Source organism: Falco naumanni, chromosome 14, assembly GCF_017639655.2.
Source record: "Falco naumanni isolate bFalNau1 chromosome 14, bFalNau1.pat, whole genome shotgun sequence".
In the NCBI taxonomy this organism is placed as follows: domain Eukaryota; kingdom Metazoa; phylum Chordata; class Aves; order Falconiformes; family Falconidae; genus Falco; species Falco naumanni.
In genome coordinates this window covers 23,824,827-23,842,890 of record NC_054067.1, presented here as the reverse complement: position 1 = coordinate 23,842,890, position 18,064 = coordinate 23,824,827, and the positions used below count along the sequence as shown (strand labels likewise).

The following is an 18,064-nucleotide window of genomic DNA, read 5'->3' as shown; positions in this document are numbered from 1 at the left end:
AGGAGGATTGTACTGTCTGTCTGCTGCAGCTTTGCTTATGTACCTCTTAGCATCATCTGCTGAACTCCAGCACTTATCGACTCACTAGGAAAACCAGTAACTCTTCTTTTAATTTATCACTAGCAGCTGAGGAGTGGGAACAGAGCTTGAGGATGGACTGTGCCTGTCAGGGTTGCTGCTTATCCTGCAGGCCTGATTATTTCACAGGTACCTAGAAATGCTGCTTTCTTGGGGGTGCAGGGCACAGACACTGCAATGATAGCTGCTTGTTTTCTTTTTTTGACCCATGTCTGTATCAGACTGAGGTGCAGGTGGGTGGGAGACTAGTGTGTAAACTGCAGCATTTCTTTGCTTTATAGGTCTCCTACACTTGAAAGATTAACTGTTTCTCTGGTAAAAATGCTTAGCTACTTATTGCTGGTGACAGCTTTGAAGTTGTGTCCGTCCAATCTTTTTTCCTCTCAAACTTTTTTTTGGGGGGGTAGATTGATTCTAACTTGAATCAGTAAGATTTTGGCTGTTGGGGTGTGAGAGGTCTAGCGTATTCCTTGGACAGGGAGAGGGGTAACTAACTTGCTTGCCAAAGTGCCCCATAGCTGGCTAGCAGGCTTGCACAGAAATGCCCTGTTTTAGTGGATGCTGCGTCTTCCATGCTCCTCAGGCAGCTTGCTTACAGACTAGGCACAAAATCCTCAACTGCTTTGACTTCTGTGGTATGAAAACGTACTCCCTTCTTCCATGCACATGCTGTATGCAGCAGCTTCTCAAATGCTTTCTTTCTGATCACTTCTGACCCTGGATCCTGCCTGGTGCCTTGTTGTTTCGTTTCCCTTCAGAGCCTCTCATTTTTGCTAGCCTCTGGTGGAGGACTCTTAGCTGTCTGCTATGCTAGGTCTGTTGGGTGGTGAATGCAGCTGATGGGTGGCGGATCTCCACCCATTTGATAGGCCTTACAGCAGGATCCCTTTAACAATGAGTTGTGGTTACTAAACTGTTCAGTCAGCACTTCCTTCCCCGACCCAAAATGAACTCTCCTTCTCCAACTTTAGAACAGATTTGCTTCTCAGTGATGTGCTTAGTGCTTTCAGAGCCTATAGCTGATCGTGCAAACTTCAGTTCTTCTGATGCTAACTTTTGCACATTGCAAAGTCCAGGAGATGGTGGCTTCAGCATGCCACTCCAGAATAAGCCTTTAGGGTAACCAGGAGCTCCCAGTCTCTGTCCAGTTAAAAGCTGTGAAGCCAAGTCACAGGTTAAAGAGAAATGTGAGGTTAGAAAAACTGTACCATCTGTCACTTTGGACTTTGAAAGCATGTGGTTAACCTTCCTAGGAGGCTTTTCCTCAGTTTTGTGAGCTTTTGGAGTCAAAACCGAGCTGGTGATAGAAAAGCCCACTTGGCTGTAGGTTAAAATTGTAACAATAAGCATCTCTCTGCTCACTCTAAACCTAGTCACTGATGCTGTATTTTATGTTCAGCATCGAGACTAATATGTAGTAGAGTGTGGGGTTATTTTTTTTCCTTACGAATTCTTAAGGATCTTACAGATTTCATTAAGCAGTAGGATTCCTAAGATTCTGAGTTCATGTGCCCTGCCCTAGCTTGCTTATCTGATGCAGTGATTTTAATGATTCTGTAGAGTACCAGTTTATGCTAAAGCTTACAGTGCAGGCGGGTGAAAATTGCTCTTGACTCCTGAGTAACTGCAGCTGAGTTGAGCTGTGTTTGGAGTAAAAGCGGATGGTCTCTCATGGCCTGTATGTTAAGCTTTGTGAGGGGCGAGACTGTAGAGAAGCCTTTAAGACCTCAGTAAAGCCCTCCCTAGTAGTGTTTAAATGCATAGGAAACTGGTCTGGAGCACTTGATCCAGTAGATGAAAGCACTGAACTGAAAACTCAGTGTCATTTTAATGGGGGAAAGCAGCAAGTCTCAGGACAGTGACTGGTTCTTCCAGCAAACCCCAGAACTCATTTGTGTAATGAAAGCTTGTGGTTGTGTGGTATGGAAATGTCTCAAATTTCACAAGAACATGTGGAAACTTACTGGCTTTTTTATAAAAGCAGTAGCCAACCCAAAATGGACTGTTTGTTACTAAGGGGTTCAGTGGCAAACTGTAATAAGCTTAAAAACTCAAAAGAACATCCTGTCATTTAGCACTCTGGCATTTTAGACCTTGGAAAGGGAAAGTTAGAAATATATCTGTCCGCCACATGGAAAGGGAACAGTTGAATATGGCTGTAGATGGAGCCCATCTTGGGTGTTACATTAGGGTACTTGGAAGGCAATGTTTTAAGTAGGTTTTGACTATGGCTTACGGAACTGCAGGTGTGGCACCAGTTCAGAGCTCCTCCAGCAATGAAGCTTGCTAGCAGGTTTCTCTCAGAAGTACTTGACATGCTGGTCACAAAGGGAGAGAGGCCTGCTTCATCTTTAGCTAGCACAGCAGGTGAGATTCAAGACAGATTTGTGCTGTGGTATAGCCTGGGTTGCTTTGGCCTTTGGCCCAGGAACTTGGTCCAAGTGGAATGTAGCCTTCTCTGCTGGCATGCTTTGGCCTTGCCCACGTGTAGATAGTGCTTTTGGGCCAGATCCATGCTTGTTTGCCATTTGTGGTAGTGTTATTTCCTGGGCTGAGAATGAGGGCAACCTTCAGTCATCGTCTTGATGCTAAAATCTACATTTAAGAGGCTGCTTATGGCCCCTTCAGCTGTGGGACAGCATTCAATGGCAAGAACATAGTTCAGAGAGAGATGGGTGAGAGCTGAGGGGAAGGACAAGAGGAGTTATGCAGACCTGGAAAATGTGGAGTAAGGAGAAGTGAGAGAAAAGGTTACTTGGAAGGTGTTGTGTTTCTTTGAACTTAAGTGAAAAAAAAAAAAAAACTACTGTGTGCTTAGACTGTCTGAAGAAGGTGCAGTGAGAGTCACCAGAAATGCCCCTCTTCCCCTGCAGCAGTATTGCTCACGAAGTGGAATTTTAGGCTAGTGGCCCTTGATGGCGAGCTTTGTCATGGCTGGTCAAGGTACTGTGGGGCAGCTGGATATTAGGGCTGCCTGTAATCTGTTGCCAGTTGTAGGCTAAGCCTTGTACTGGAGGCTAAACAAGACCCAGGGACTGACGGAATGTTCTCCCTGGCATGAAGAAAAGATGTCACTCTCCAGCTAAGAGTGTAAAGTTTAGGTATTGAAGTGCAGTGGTCTGTGTGAAACAGTGCTCTCTATTGTCCTGGGCTGTGTGTCAGCCCTTCTCCATCCTCAGCTGCTGCCAGTTACTGTCTGCTTTTTGGAACATCTCGCAGTTCTTCAGGGCTCTGAATGCTGTACACGCCCAAACATAATCGAGCTGCTAGCTGCCAGCCAGACTCCTTGCAGCTGTAGAAAGCTGTTTCTTCATGCTTTTTCCCTTGCTAAATGGAACTAAATAACCTGCTAGAGCTGAGGTAGGGAGGAGGGCTGTGTCGTGTGCCCCCCTCCCTGATACAGTAGCAGCGTGGGGGTGTGATGATGTGCTGTACTGGCTCCCCCGCTCCTCTGTCCAGTTTGTTGTTGTCACTACTATTGCAGTGCAGACTTCTGTTGTGGAATAAAAGTCCTTTTGTGCAGGGCCTCGGTTGATTCCTTTCAGTTCCTTGCAGGCAGTCCAGCTTGTTGAATTCCCAGGCATAAGCTGCTGACAAATGGAAGTGAGGCAAGCAGCTACATGCAACGGAGGGGGAGCTTACATCCCATTCAGATGTTAATGCTGCTCAGAACAGAGCTTTCCTTAGGCTTTGGGACAGCCTTTCTTCCCCTCCTTGTACCACACGCTTTCAAAGCATACAGCAAACTCTTGATTCTTCTCTGAAATTCTCCTTAGCTGTGTGCATCCTGCTATGTGATGTGCACAAGCAAGGGTTTATCTGCCTCAGGTTCCACTGTGTTTGCAGGGGCTTTAGGCCAGCTCTCCAGCTCGTACTCAAACAGGGACAGGCTGAATAATTTCATGGACTCTAGTGGAATAGTGTTTGTAGGCTGTATGACCTTGCGTAGGTTTTGTCTCTGTGTGTTCTGCTAATAGCATGCCTCTGCTGAAAGCTGCCTTTGCTTTCTGGGCCTGAAAGGAACTAGGACCCTGACACTGGTGTTGTAAGGCCAGAAGAAATGTCTGATCTGAGTGCTAAAGAATCTCACTAGTAATGTGTTTGTGGGAACCTGTGTCCTTAGTGTTGCATCTTGCCAAAGCTAGAGACCACATCAGAAGGGAGCAGAGTGCATCCTTAGGATTTAACAAGGAAGTAAATTCAAAGGAAGTGTGTAGGGAGAAATCGTAGAACGTGGGACAAAGCAGTACAAAATGATGTCAGCTTACCTGGCAGGGGGCCAGGGTGTTCAGGCAGCTGGCTCTCCCAGGGCAAGGCTTGTCCCCCGCGCTCCAGTTGTTGAGTCCCTCTGAAGGAGGGAAGCTGTGAGCCAGCCCCAGGGGTGGCTGGGGTGTAAAAGCAGCTTAGTGTCACGCTTTAAGTACAGTGTTGACCTAAAGACAAATGTCTTCACTCTTTTCCTCCCTTGTCTAGTAATGGAGATGACATGTAGGCGCCTTGTTTGCTGGTGTGAGAACAGCTCCCGGGGGTTCAGGAGAGGTGTGGGGGAGCTTAGCTTCTAGACTTGCAGCACCCTGTGGCACGGCCACCTGCTAATGAACGGGCGTTATTGAGAAACTTCCCTCTCCTTCTTACCAACAGTGGCATTGTACTGCTGTAGTCTTCCCGCCCCCCCCCCCCCCCCCCCCCCCCCCCCGCCCCGAGGCTCTTGTCTCTTGTTACACAGTATGTCTGTAAAGCTGCCTTAACTCTTACTTACATAGCACCCATGGTGTGCTAGGGACATGACTACGGAGAGAGTTTAGTAGCGGTGTAGGTAATATCTGTGGTGGCTTTGTCCTGGCACAAGGAATAGCATATTGACTTACCCACTGCAGCACCCCTTAATGGTGCTGCTCATTAAAGAGCTGTGTGAAAGGCTATCCACAGGTATCACTACGGTAGAATACAAATCTTAAAATAGCACAACCTAGTAGGACACAACCTGGCAGGGTGATTCATGGCTTTCCCAGGAGTAGTACATTTGCATGATAAGTGAGGGGTGTACCTCAAAATGGAGCTGTGATGTTGATTGCTGGCAGCTATTACACCTGTCTGAGCTGTTGCATTGTGTTTTGGCTATATGTGTTGGCTTATAAGTAGCTGAAGAAAATGGTGTCCCAGCTGTTGTTTATAAATAGCAGCAACCCTTAAATAGAAGAGGGGGAGGGAAGAATAACTAGAACTCCCATTTAACACCTCTCGGATGCCCTATCATCTTTATTTGTGCACTGGGGAGGCAGGAGGCTGGGGTGCTGGTCGTCTTTGTGTTCATCTGAACTTACCCCCATAACACGTTCCTAGCCGCTAGTGAGATCAGCCCATCTGGCTGGGGCTTTTGCTAATCATCTTTCTTTCAGGTCGTCAAGACTATTGGTCTAAGAGAGGTCTGGTTTTTTGGACTTCAGTATCAGGACACCAAGGGCTTCTCAACATGGCTGAAATTGAACAAAAAGGTATGTTTGCTCCATGCTTTCACTTGTCCTGGGTTCCCTCCTCTTGGAGAGCAAGGGCAAATTCAACCTCCTTACTTCTTTCAGGGATCTGTTCTTGCCTTTCTGCACACCTGATGTTCTGCAAAATTAGCAAGTTGGTGTAGCCTTCCTTCAGTACACAGACCCCCTCCCCAAGGTGCAAAGAATCATGACCTGGTCCTCCTATATCTAGTTCTGTTTGTTTTCCAGGCAGATCTGTTATCCTTCCTGGTAACATGCTAATGTGGTGCTCATGTGAGCATCTTGGTTGCAAAGAAATGTGGAAAGTAACTTACCTAGTGCTGATCATAACTAGTGGCTTGTCATAAGTCCTGTGGAGAGAGGTGATGAGGTATTTAGCAGTAAGGAATTGAAAGTCCTTGTTTTTCTGTCCGCTCATTTCTGCATTGCAAATGAGATTTTTTTTTTTCTAATGTATGCTTGTCTTCACTTGGTACATTGACTATAAAATCTGCTAACTCTGTTCCAGGTAACAGCACAGGATGTACGCAAAGAAAGCCCCCTGCTTTTCAAATTCCGTGCCAAGTTCTACCCAGAGGATGTGGCAGAAGAGCTGATTCAGGACATCACACAGCGCCTTTTCTTCCTCCAAGTGAAGGAGGCAATTCTGAACGATGACATTTATTGCCCTCCTGAAACAGCTGTCCTCCTGGCTTCTTATGCTGTCCAGTCAAAATATGGAGACTTCAGCAAAGAGGTGCACAAGTCTGGCTACCTTGCTAGTGACAAACTGCTCCCACAGAGGTAAGTGAACCAGGGTGGTCTTAGACCTTCTTTGCCTTAAAGGGTTTGGGACTTGGTTGTTGTTTTGGTTTTTTTTAGGGGAGGTGGGGTGTCTTGTTTGGAATTTTCAGAATAAAATATAACCTCGTATTTCTCTGAGGGTTGCGGTTAGTATTCACTTGATTAAAAGTGTTAATCTTAAGCATCTTGTTGCTACTGAAGAAACTAATCAGAAGTAGTGAGAGAAGCTCCAAAACAAGAAATGTAATGCTACAAGGAGAAGCACAGCTGAATGCACCTTGTCATTTTTCAGAAGTCTGAATACTGATTGGTGTGTGTCTGGCAAGTCTTAAAATAAAACTGTATTTCCTGGAATATTTCTGTGGGATGCCAGTGGAGTATTTAATGAAGCATTATTTGAGAGTGATGTTAACTGCAGTGGCTGATCTCAAACATCCCGTGTACTCCTCTTAGAGTTCTGGAGCAGCACAAGCTTAACAAGGACCAATGGGAGGAGAGGATCCAGGTGTGGCATGAGGAACATCGAGGAATGATTAGGTAACTGATGCAATGTGAAACTGCTGTATTTGAAGAAGTGTGATATATGTGAGTGTGTAATGTATGAACGCATGCAAAAATCTGTGGCTTGCTTTGTGATGAGTTAAGCATTCTTCAGGTTATTTTGCTCAGAGTAGCTACGTTCACATGCCTCAGCCCTTGGTAATCCACTTCAGATGGGTGTTCTTAGTATAAAACAAAACCGAGTCGAAAGGGTTTGATATTGTCCACTTGGGTGATGCCTGGAACCTTTACCAACTTGTTGCTGCCCTGCCCGTGTAGGAAGACAGCAACTTCTTGCTGCAATGGCTTATAGACTCAAAAAGGAATATCTGCTTTCTTTTTGCATGCTGCAGAGAAGATGCTGTTTTGGAGTACCTGAAAATTGCACAGGATCTGGAAATGTATGGGGTGAACTACTTCAGCATTAAGAACAAGAAGGGCTCTGAACTCTGGCTAGGCGTAGATGCTCTTGGGCTCAACATTTATGAGCAGAATGACAGGTAATAAACCGCCTCTCCTTGTCATTGCCTTCAGCTCCTTTCCAGTATAAAGGCATGCAAAATTAATCTTCTATAGAGTTCTCAAGTTTTTAACTAAAGTCTGCAAATTTTATATCATTCTTGGCTGTGTTTTTGACACTATCAGAATGATCCATAAAATGTGTTGCTTTGGACCCAAAAAAATACAAGAAACTGGCAAATCTTTTCAAGATAGTTGTGTCCCTAGTCTCCCTGCCACAGGTGCATTCTCTGGTTCTGTTCTTCATTTAAAAAAAAAAAACAAAAAAACAAACAAAAACGGGATTGAAAAACTACTTATGTTCATAGTTAAATTCCAGGTAATACAAGAGTACTGAAGTACAAGGGCAGATTTGGTAGAATTTTGAACTTTATATTGTAAGTCAAGAATTTGGAATTACTTGGGGCTCTTTTATTTCCTTTTGCTTTCAATTTCTGCAGGCTAACACCAAAAATTGGATTCCCTTGGAGTGAGATCAGAAATATCTCATTCAATGACAAGAAGTTTGTTATCAAACCTATTGACAAGAAAGCACCAGTAAGAAATTAAACTTTTGGCTTCTTAGCTGAATGTTTTTGGGGTTTTTTGCACACTATCTTTTAATTAATAAAGTTAATGCTGACTGAAGGAGTGCTGTGCTATGTGATCTGTTCAAGGCAGTATGCACAGAATGGGTCTAATGGCAGTAAGGTGACAGCTGGGTTTTGTTTCTGGCTAGGAGGGTAGAAATTTATTCAGTATAACTTTAAACTGTTCAAAGTCAGTGGCAGGGAGAAGCTGTTTGCTTAGGGCAGGGGTCCTCAAACTACAGCCTGCAGGCCAGATATGGCCCCCCAGGATCCTCAGTCCGGCCCCCGGTATTTACAGAACACCCCCCACTGGGGGTTGGGGGGGGGGCGGGGAACCAAGCAGCCACAGATGACTGCCTGCCACTTCATCCATGCGCCGGCCCCTTGGTTAAAAAGTTTGAGGACCCCTGGCTTAGGGTTTCTTATTCTCCTAAGACTGTTCAGATTCTCTGATAATACAATTAGAGAACTGAGGAACCTGTGTTAGCTGTGAGTGCTTCCTTTGCAGGCTTTTTGTAGTTTTTCACCTTCCTTGAAGCTGAAGCTTCAGCTTATTTTGTAGGGTATGCTGGGAGGGTTGGGTTTTTTTCTTGCAAACTTATAATTTATGTAACTGGTTTCATCTTCAAGGCTTATTAATTTCCTGTGTCAGCTGATACCTTCTGGTCATTCTTGTTACATTGCTGCTTGGAAGAATTCCCCTGCTGCTGTTGCTCCTTTTTGACAGATCAAAGTTACTTATCTACTGGACATAATGTTTAACACCCTTTCCGGCATAAAATGTTATGCTTGATGTGGTTGGCCAGGCTACTGCATTAAGTAACAAAGTGGGAGGAGAGATGGGAAAAGTCATAGTCTTGGTGTGCCAAGTAAACCAGCCCCTGATGGTGTTTGTAACAAAACAGTGAAGCTGAGTCACTGTGTACTCTGTATGCTAGGGATGCTTTACAGTGAAACTCAGCACACTGTAACAAGTTGGGCACTTCTGCCCTGTGTGTATCTTTCAGGTCGAAATTCATTCCTGAAAGATCGGTGTCTTAACTACTACCACCAGTGGACTAAACACCATTAAGAAAAGTTGACTAGCAATTCTAGAAAGCTTAGGGTCTTAGAGCATATTTCATACAGAGGGGGATTCTTATGCTGAAAGAACAGGTGTAATTCTGCCTTTTTCTTGCCCCAAGGACTTTGTATTCTATGCCCCTCGGTTACGGATTAACAAACGGATCTTGGCACTCTGCATGGGGAACCATGAGCTCTACATGCGCAGACGTAAACCAGATACCATTGAGGTGCAGCAGATGAAAGCACAGGCTCGGGAAGAGAAGCATCAGAAACAGATGGAGAGGTTGGTAGGGTTCTGAGTAACCTGGATTCGGTCGTTCACCGCACAATAGCGCTGTGTTCTAGATAAATTGCTGGCAGCACCTTAATCTCCTTAATGCAAAAATAGACCAGATTGCTTTCTGCTTCGGTAGATCTAATGGGATGATGGAAACTGCACTTACCATAAATGTGATGCGCCATTACTTTCTTAAAGATTTGTCTATTTGATGGGACTAATATGGATCTTGATATAAGGAGATTTCTCTTACAATGTTGCTATTATGAACTTGCCATTGAGGTGAATGCCAGCAGAGTTGTTTCTTTCTGCACTTCTGTAAAGGGGCTTGTCTCAAGTGAAATTCATCACCTGAGTGCTGTAGTGCATGTCTTGTGTGCTCATGGCTTTACTAGGAAGCACTCCAATCCAAGTAGCTGTTAATTTGAAATTGCATTATGATTTCTCCCTCATCAGAGCCCTGCTGGAGAATGAGAAGAAGAAGAGGGAGCTGGCAGAAAAGGAGAAGGAGAAGATTGAACGTGAAAAGGAGGAGCTAATGGAGAGACTCAAACAAATTGAGGAGCAAACCAAGAAAGCTCAGCAAGGTAATACAACATGTTCCATTATATCCTTAGATGCATTGAGCGAGAAGGGTTCAAGCAGCAAAGTTATGAGCATCTCTGAGCTGTTTGGCTCTCCAGTGTGGTGTGCTAAATGGTGTTAAGGCCCTGGTTTAATCTTCTGAAGCTGAATGTAAGCCTTCCACATGCAGCTGGTGGAAGACCACTTGCATTAAAGAGATAGGTGACAGCCAAGATGCCTCTCTGGGAGCAAGAGTACCTTGCAGTTGTTCACATGCTGGCTAGAAGCTTTATCCCAGCACATCTGTAGAGGAAGGAGTCAAAAGTGTAGCAGGGGTTACACCAGCCACTACTCTGAGGTGAATGCTATCTAATTGCTGGGCCAGCGTTACAGTGTGGTGTTGCCCAAGCAAAATGCTGTATCCTTCTTTGCCTTTAAGGATGTTATTTTGGGATGGGTACTTCCCCACAAATTGATCAGGCAAATAAATAATCTGTTGGCTTGGAATAGGCCTGGCTTTCAGTCTTCCAGCTCAGTTACAATGTGAAAGAGAGGAAAGGGGACATCTGCTTGCGTCTTTGCTTTACTTGTCCCTCTGAAGGAAAACTGATCCAGAGCATAGGTGTAAGGGCACATTCCTCTTCTACTGCCATTCTTAATCTCTCTTCAATTGCACTCCCCTGTTCGTTCAGAACTGGAAGAGCAGACCCGCAGAGCTATGGAGCTGGAACAGGAGCGAAAACGAGCTCAGGAGGAAGCAGAGAAACTGGCTAAAGAACGTAGAGAAGCAGAAGAGGCAAAGGAGGCCCTATTGAAGGCATCCCATGATCAGCAAAAGACGCAGGAACAGCTGGTAAGTGGATGAGTTGAAAATCAGATAGGGAAAAGAGTAACAGGGTAGTTAGGCTACACCAACTTAGTAACTTAAGTTCTTGAAGCTATGAATATGATGAGGAAGCATAGTTTGGTTCTTTTTTTTTAGCCTAAACCAGATGAACTTACACCTAAATACAAGTGTATTTGTACAATGGCTCTGGACTGTTGTGTGTTTTGCCTTTTTTTTTTTTTTTTTTTTTTGGTATGTGATGCTGAGAACATAGTGTAGATGTCAGTGATCATTTTCCCTCATTTGGATTCACAGAATTGAGTTCTGTAGCTCTGTTTAGAGAAGGGAAAACCCCTAAAAACCCTTAGAAACCAACCAACCAAAACCCAAAACTTCTTTGGCTTTCTTTTTGCTTGCATCATAGATGTCAGTGGGACTGAAGTTTACAGGAAGGCACTCTCCTTAACAAAAAGATGTTAGAGATACTGGTTTTATTCAGGATGTAGACTAAATGCTTCGTTTAATAGATACTTTGGGTTTGTTCCCATTAAAAGCCTTTCTTTTGCAGGCTGCTGAGATGGCAGAACTCACAGCTAGGATCACGCAGCTGGAGCTTGCCAGGCAGAAGAAAGAGAGTGAGGCCCAGGAGTGGCAGCAGAAGGTAAAGCAGAATCTGAGCCGAGATCTTTATCTGGAATTACTTTTCATTCTGTGTTGTGACCTAAACTACTGCAGTACATGCCACACTAAGCTGAGTGTCTGCAAGCTTGAGGGCGTTGTAAATACCCAGCTTTGCTTTTCTTAGTGGAGCGAGTGCCTTATTCTAACTCTATGTAGAAATATTTTGACTAATTAGGCCTATGGCCGATTTTCCATGAATTATAACCATCCTTCAAATCTCTGAACTGTTTGCAGAAAGTTTTCCAGATAATTGTGGTGGGAGTAGCTTTGGAATGTACCACTTCAGGTACAAGGTTTTCTGCAATAAGCACAGAGTAGTACTTCTGTGAGAAGTCTCACACATTCAGGATTATATTGACTGACTTATTGTGGCATGCCCTGCTGCAGGCACAGATGGTGCAGGAGGACTTAGAAAAGACCAAAGAGGAGTTGAAGACTGCCATGAGCACCCCTCATGTCACTGAGCCCATGCACTCTGAGAATGAGCATGACGATGAGCAGGATGAGAATGCAGCGGAAGCCAGTGCTGAGCTACGATCGGAGGCCACCATCAAGGACCGCAGTGAGGAGCAGCGCACCACTGAAGCAGAGAAGAACGAACGGGTCCAGAAACACTTGAAGGTAAGAAGTTGGCATCAGAGAGAGTGTATGCCTGCATGCTACTTCTAGTCTTCTCACTGTTAATTGCAGCTAGGAGGTATTACTAGTGTCTAAAAAACCAAACTAAAAACAACAAAACAGCTGGGGGGAAGGGGTGATCACGATCTTGTCAGGTAGCTGCTTAACCATTGAGCAGAGGCAGATCTTGTCTCTTGGCACCTGACTTCCATTTCACTGGAAGTAGTGAAGTATTTTCAAGCAGTGCCAAAAGGCAGCATCTGTCAGATGTCAGACATAGCGTGCTCGTGTGAGTCTTGCCAGCTGTCTAACAGCTGTTCATAGCCCTGGCTGCTGTGAATCTGAGAACCTGGTCCAGTTCCTGTCAAGCAGCTGTCGGTAGCTGCTGTGTCTGACCGGGTTGCATTACAAAACCCTGAGAGCAGCCCGCTAGGGCTTGGCATGGAGGCAGCAGTGCTGTACCACCTTCTGATAAAGAACTCCAGTGTTCTGACGTTGACTCTTTCCAAGCATTTTGTTACTCTACCTGCTAGCTGCTTGACTTGCATCAAGCTTTGCTTGTTCTGCGTTCTGCTGTGGTGGTTATGCACAGGCAGAGAGACAGAGGTGCGCTTTACCTTCTGCAGCAAGTTTTTTTTGTGGTAAAACACTAGTAATTACTCAAATTAGAAAGATGCTTCTGTTGTCTTTAGGGATTCCTGCACCTGACTCTTCTTCTGAAGTATACTGGAGAGAGTCTGTCTTAGTGTGCATAGATAAACAGGGTGACAGACTGCCTGATGTTTTCTGTCATCAAACATTAGGGAAAAATACTAAGAATTTCCACAGAATCACAGAATTGCTTAGTGTGGAAGGGACCTCTTAAGATCATCTAGTCCCACTTACTCAAGGAGGTTGCCCAGAATTATAAGCATTTGGGCTTATCTGTTTCTTGTCTCCATAGATACTGAATCTTTAGGAGGATCAGCAAGGAACCTCGTCCAGCTTTGAGTCTTTGGCACATGCTAACCCATTGCTATCTGTTTCTCCTTCTCCAAAGGCTCTTTCCTCAGAGCTGGCAAATGCTCGGGATGAAACCAAGAAGACGGCCAATGATATGATCCATGCTGAGAACATGCGTCTAGGCCGAGACAAGTACAAGACCCTCCGTCAGATTCGGCAGGGCAACACCAAGCAGCGCATTGATGAGTTTGAATCCATGTAAACTCTCCCCGGCACCCGCTGGCCTGCACTCTCTTCTCCCCTCTTTCCCATCCTCTCCTGTCATTCACTCGTAATTGTGCTATGCTGGAACCACTACAGAAGAGTGACCAAGGTCTTATTTATCAAGTTTTGGGCAAATGCTGGAGTTAAGCAACAGAAGAATGAGTAGTATTTACATCTTCCTGGGGTGGCTTGGGAAAGCAAATGTGTATCGGGGCAAATCTGAAATTGCTTGGCTTTGGGAAAAGTCTCACTGCGTTTAGTTTTGTATTGCTTACTGAAGTGGCTGTGTGCTGTCCTCTCCTGTTGGGTGGGGAGGCCAGCAGATGCTTTTGCTGAATTTTGTACAGTAAAGTGTTAAGTTTGACACCGTGCCTTCTTACTAACTTGCACAAGCTTCAGTATTAAACTTAGTAGCCAGGGTCTAAATTTCTGAGTTAATACAGGGTCTGAATCATGTAGTTGAGAAAGGGAGGCTGGAGCTTAGAAAGAAGGGTTGGACGTAGGATGTGGACTTCCTTTCTAAAAGACCAAAGCTTTTGTCCTTCAAACATAAGCAGACCAAACAGATTCTGTGGCATTCCTGCTGGTGTTACCTTTTGTTATTTAATGATGGAACTTTGAATCACCTAATCATGAGGAGGCCTTTGGAATGTTTCCAATGATGTAGTGTGGTTTGGACCTCCACTTCCATGTTTTCCAGAAGTTTGGTCTCTGGTAAATGGCTTTGTTTGTTGTCATTTGTCTGACTTCAGTGTAACCAGTGAGGCAGAGATAGCTGAAGAATGCTGCCTTCCTTTTTGGGTTTGCCAATGGAAACCTGAAGAGGTAGGTAGAAACGTAGAAGACTAAAAATTTTTAGCTGTGTTTTCCCTTGCTGAACCAGTACATTTCTAGTCATGTGAATAGAATTTCAGGTTTTTCCATAAGAGGCCTTTTTAGCACATAGTCATTGGTGCCTTATGACTGTACAGACCTTCTGTAGCTCAGATGTCTTTAGTTTAAACTAGATGCAATCATAAAAAGTGATCAGCAGCTGGGGACCAAAAACTACTCTTATATCTGAGTCGTGTACAAGACTGCATCTGTCTTCCTGGCTTCGAGCAGCATTTGAGGGGAGAGGATCCTGAGATACTTGTCCAATTGCTGCCTTAATCCTCACTAGCATTCTGCCAGATCCCTGGCTCAAGTGCTTTTCCTTCCCCAGAAGGATGCTTTGCCCCTTTGTAGCTTTGGGAACAGACAGCTCTGTCTCTTAGAAATGGGACATAGTGGTTGTGAGACTGGTCCTGAGAGCCTTTTGTACCAGTTGTTGTAATACCCATCACCTGTCTTCCAAGCTATCCATGCTGTAGCTACCCAGAATCCTTCCTGCCATTTCTGGGGAGGAAACAGCTGCGTATGCTCAGGGTTGAATTGGGTTTTGCCTTGATCCTTCACAGAAGGAAATTGTTAACCTTCAGAAGAGGCTTCTTAAAAATGGATTCCACTGACATTGTGAGTCCTCCGTGAATTAGCCTGTCCTACAGGAAGTCATCATGCTAGCCAGTGATTTATTTTCTTGCGCAGGGCATGATCCTAAATCTTGTGACTTTCTCAGGTTTGTGGATTCCCCCTTTGTATAGTATCACTGCTACTGGTGATAGAAGAAAAACATCTGAATGCTAGAGTATTTTCAGCTCCCTGCTCTATGGGAAAGGTAAAGGGGGGACTGTGCCAAAAAGAATTGTTTGTGATAGTGTTAATAAACTGCAGTATTTCTCCAAGAATTCATTAGGCTGCTGGAATCGACCTTACCAGTGCTGTATTATTTCTGTTGTGGTTTATAGCAATAAAAGTCTGTGGACATCCATACAAATACCAACCAACCTCTGTTAGGGAACATACCTTGGCATGTTGCTGCTTAACATCCAGATAAGTCCTGCGGGAGCCCCCTTCTCTCTCCTGGACACTGCATGCTTTTGCAGGGAACACGACATGGTAAGTTTTGGTTGGCCAAAACCACACACCTCAGTACTTTCAAAGTCACAAATGGAAGATTGCAGTTAAACTTGTAGGAATTGATTTGCCTGTTTCTATACTGAAGTGTTATTGGCACTGGCTGTACATGAGTCTCATTACTGGGGAAACAGAGTAACTGGGAAAAAGGTTTTTACACTTCTGTTTTGGTGCTTTAAAGCTGGCTCTCAGCACTCGTGCTCTGTCCATGGCAATTATTGATGCTTTTGCAGGGAGAAAAGCCTTTATTACATTTTAAAGATTTCCTAACAAGCTGGTATATGGTGCCTGGAATATGTGTTCAAATAATAAACCAGTAAACCTTTTCTGCTTTGATGGGTCACACAACACTGCTGAGCTCATGTATTATGATGCTGGTATGACTTCTGTTTATAGGGGTTTTTTTTTAATCGTTCTAATTCCAAATGGTCCAATATAGGAATAGAACAGCTTGTGCCAGTGAGTCCACCTAACTCTTTGTAGTTGTTTCAGCCCTACCTTCTTCTTAACCAGTATTATATTCCAGTGCTATCTAATGATATTTGATTTCAATATTTCTAGCTATGCACAATTAGAAAATACTAGTCATGGGGTGGAGGATATTTTTATGGTCCTCCTTCCTTTGAAAGTGTATACTGTATGTAAAGAAATTATATTTTGCAAGAAAACTAATGTAAGAAGCTTTCAGTATTATGGTGAGATTTGTAGACACTTTTTATTTGTTAGATACAGTGAATTGTTCTTCCTCTCCATGTTCCAGTTTAATTGGATAACTACTCCTCTTGGGGGTGGGGGGAGGGAAGTACTTTGTCAAACGTTTGCCTGGCTTGTTTTTTCTTGTTTTATTTTTTGTTGCTGTAAATTATGTTGAGGATTTTTGACAAGTCTTTTTACTGGATTATAATAAAACATCAATTCCTTAAGGTTGTGGAGTAATTCATGGATCCATGTGCTTATCTGCAGAGAGAACTTTAATAATAAGGCAGTTTTTTTCCTGTTTAGAGGAGTTTTAAAATCCATACCCTGTTCTTCCTGAAGTGCCAATAAAGTTCACAGAAGTTCAGCAGATGGTGTCTGGCTGGTTACTTAAGGTTTACTGTGAGTCTGCTGCTGTGTCTCCAGTCTAAACAGGTCTGCGCTGTGGTTCCCAAGAGGTCTGCCTTGTGGTGCGCTCACAAATCGGGGATCTTACTTGCATCCTGAAAAGTAGCTGCTGGAATAACATCCCTTTCCCCCTCCCCAGACCGCCAGGCTGTCTGACTGGAGCCAGTACTGGAATTCACATTTCTTTGTGGAGACAATGAGTATAAATTTGTGTCATGGTTAACCTGCAAAAGGACGGGTCAAATGGAGGAGGAGGAGCTGCTGTTGGAACTTGCTGCTGGTGAGCACTGGCTGTGCCATGCCCAGGCATGTGTGACCAGGTTAGCGTGCAGAGGGTGGCTGGGCCTCAGTGCTGCTGCTTGTCCCCAGTGTCCTGCTGGGTCTGTCCTGCCCTGACCTTGTACCAGGGGTTTCAGCCCAATTTGTTGTTCATCTACCTTGCTGTGGCTATCTGTCTCTGCCTGTGTTTCCTGAGGTCTCGGGACTGGGTCCAGTGATGGAAGGTAGCAAGCATGACTACTGGCCACCTTTCTGCTGACTGTGCGCTCTTTCTTTGTAGCTGCTTTCTGTGTGGTTGTGAAGAGGGGCATTGCAGAATGTCTGCCTTTTGGTTGCTGCATTGCAGAATAAGGCAGAGATTTAGTTCATCAGAACATGTTAGTGCATAGAGATCTGGTGCTAGGGGAGAAGCCTGAACTTGTCTATCCAGAAAATGTGAAGTGAGGAGCAGTGGTGACCTGCAATCCACACTGGGCCTGGCATGGATCCAGTTTCCATAGGTGAGTCTCATTTCTTCCAGGATTCCAAAAGCCTGAACGCCACTGGAGGAACTGCATGTCTGCTTCAATGCTACTGCAGCCTTCAGGTGAAGGTTGTGCTGGCCTGGGAAGGTGCCTCCCGCCAGTGGGGTTCTTGCTGCTGTTGTTGCCCTTGCTCCTTGATGGACACCACCTTTCAGCTTGTGCTTCTGTTCTGGGAGTCCTCTGAACTACTCTTCTGCACAAGTGGCCTAGCTTTCTTGGCATTCCCTTACCTGTATCTGTGGAGACTTTAGAGGCTGAGTAATTCTCCAGTTAGGTATATTTATATTCAGTTTGCCTTTGGAGAAATATGCAAAGCCCTAATGGCTGAAGGCTGCTTTTGTGCAGGACCATGTAGTGTAAAAAAAAGAAACAAAACCCAAACCAAAACCTGGAAACACTTGATTCTTCTAATCTGTTAGAAGGCATTTTGTAGTTTAGAGTCAGAGACTTGTATTCAATGTCTAGTTTGTGTGGACGTTTTCTGTAGATAGCTTCTGCTGGATTTGCTGTTCTGTCTGGGATGCAGATCAGATCCAGTTTAGGCTATACCTACAAGTGTTGGGGGTCCAGATGCCTTTGTCTGGGACATACTGGTGTATAAAAGGCTCTCAGAAGAGCTGGGGACCAGAAACACTGTCTTTTTGCAGGTTTTGGAACGTGGCTTTATTAGCGAGCTGCACTACTTCAGAACTCTAAAGAAAAGCCAAAGTAACTGTAGAGTCAGGTTTTGATTGAGATAAATCTGTTCAGTGAAGTGAGGCATTTGGCCTGGAATACTTTGTTCTCCTGCTCGGTGTCAGTGCAACTGTAGAAATAAGACTGTGGTTGATTTTTTTCTTGTGTTCACTTTCTAAGGGAAGGAATTGCAAGTGGTTGGTCTCCATCAAAACAAATGAGAATTTGGAGACAACTCCTGTAAGGACTTCTCTAGGTAGATGACA

The 18,064-nt window shown here is 44.5% G+C and overlaps 1 protein-coding gene across 1 annotated transcript in view; it reads left to right on the top strand.

Moving 5' to 3' along the window:
- Positions 1 to 16,279, top strand: part of MSN (moesin) — a 47,541-nt gene extending 31,262 nt beyond the window's left edge. Inside the window, exons 3-13 of the mRNA XM_040614300.1 lie at positions 5,478 to 5,573; positions 6,082 to 6,356; positions 6,810 to 6,893; positions 7,250 to 7,396; positions 7,856 to 7,952; positions 9,169 to 9,332; positions 9,783 to 9,913; positions 10,583 to 10,743; positions 11,285 to 11,377; positions 11,785 to 12,018; positions 13,055 to 16,279. Coding sequence (XP_040470234.1) covers positions 5,478 to 5,573; positions 6,082 to 6,356; positions 6,810 to 6,893; positions 7,250 to 7,396; positions 7,856 to 7,952; positions 9,169 to 9,332; positions 9,783 to 9,913; positions 10,583 to 10,743; positions 11,285 to 11,377; positions 11,785 to 12,018; positions 13,055 to 13,219 — 1,647 coding nt within the window. The 3' untranslated portion in view covers positions 13,220 to 16,279. The remainder of the gene's footprint in view (positions 1 to 5,477; positions 5,574 to 6,081; positions 6,357 to 6,809; positions 6,894 to 7,249; positions 7,397 to 7,855; positions 7,953 to 9,168; positions 9,333 to 9,782; positions 9,914 to 10,582; positions 10,744 to 11,284; positions 11,378 to 11,784; positions 12,019 to 13,054) is intronic.
- Positions 16,280 to 18,064: the final 1,785 nt, after the last annotated feature.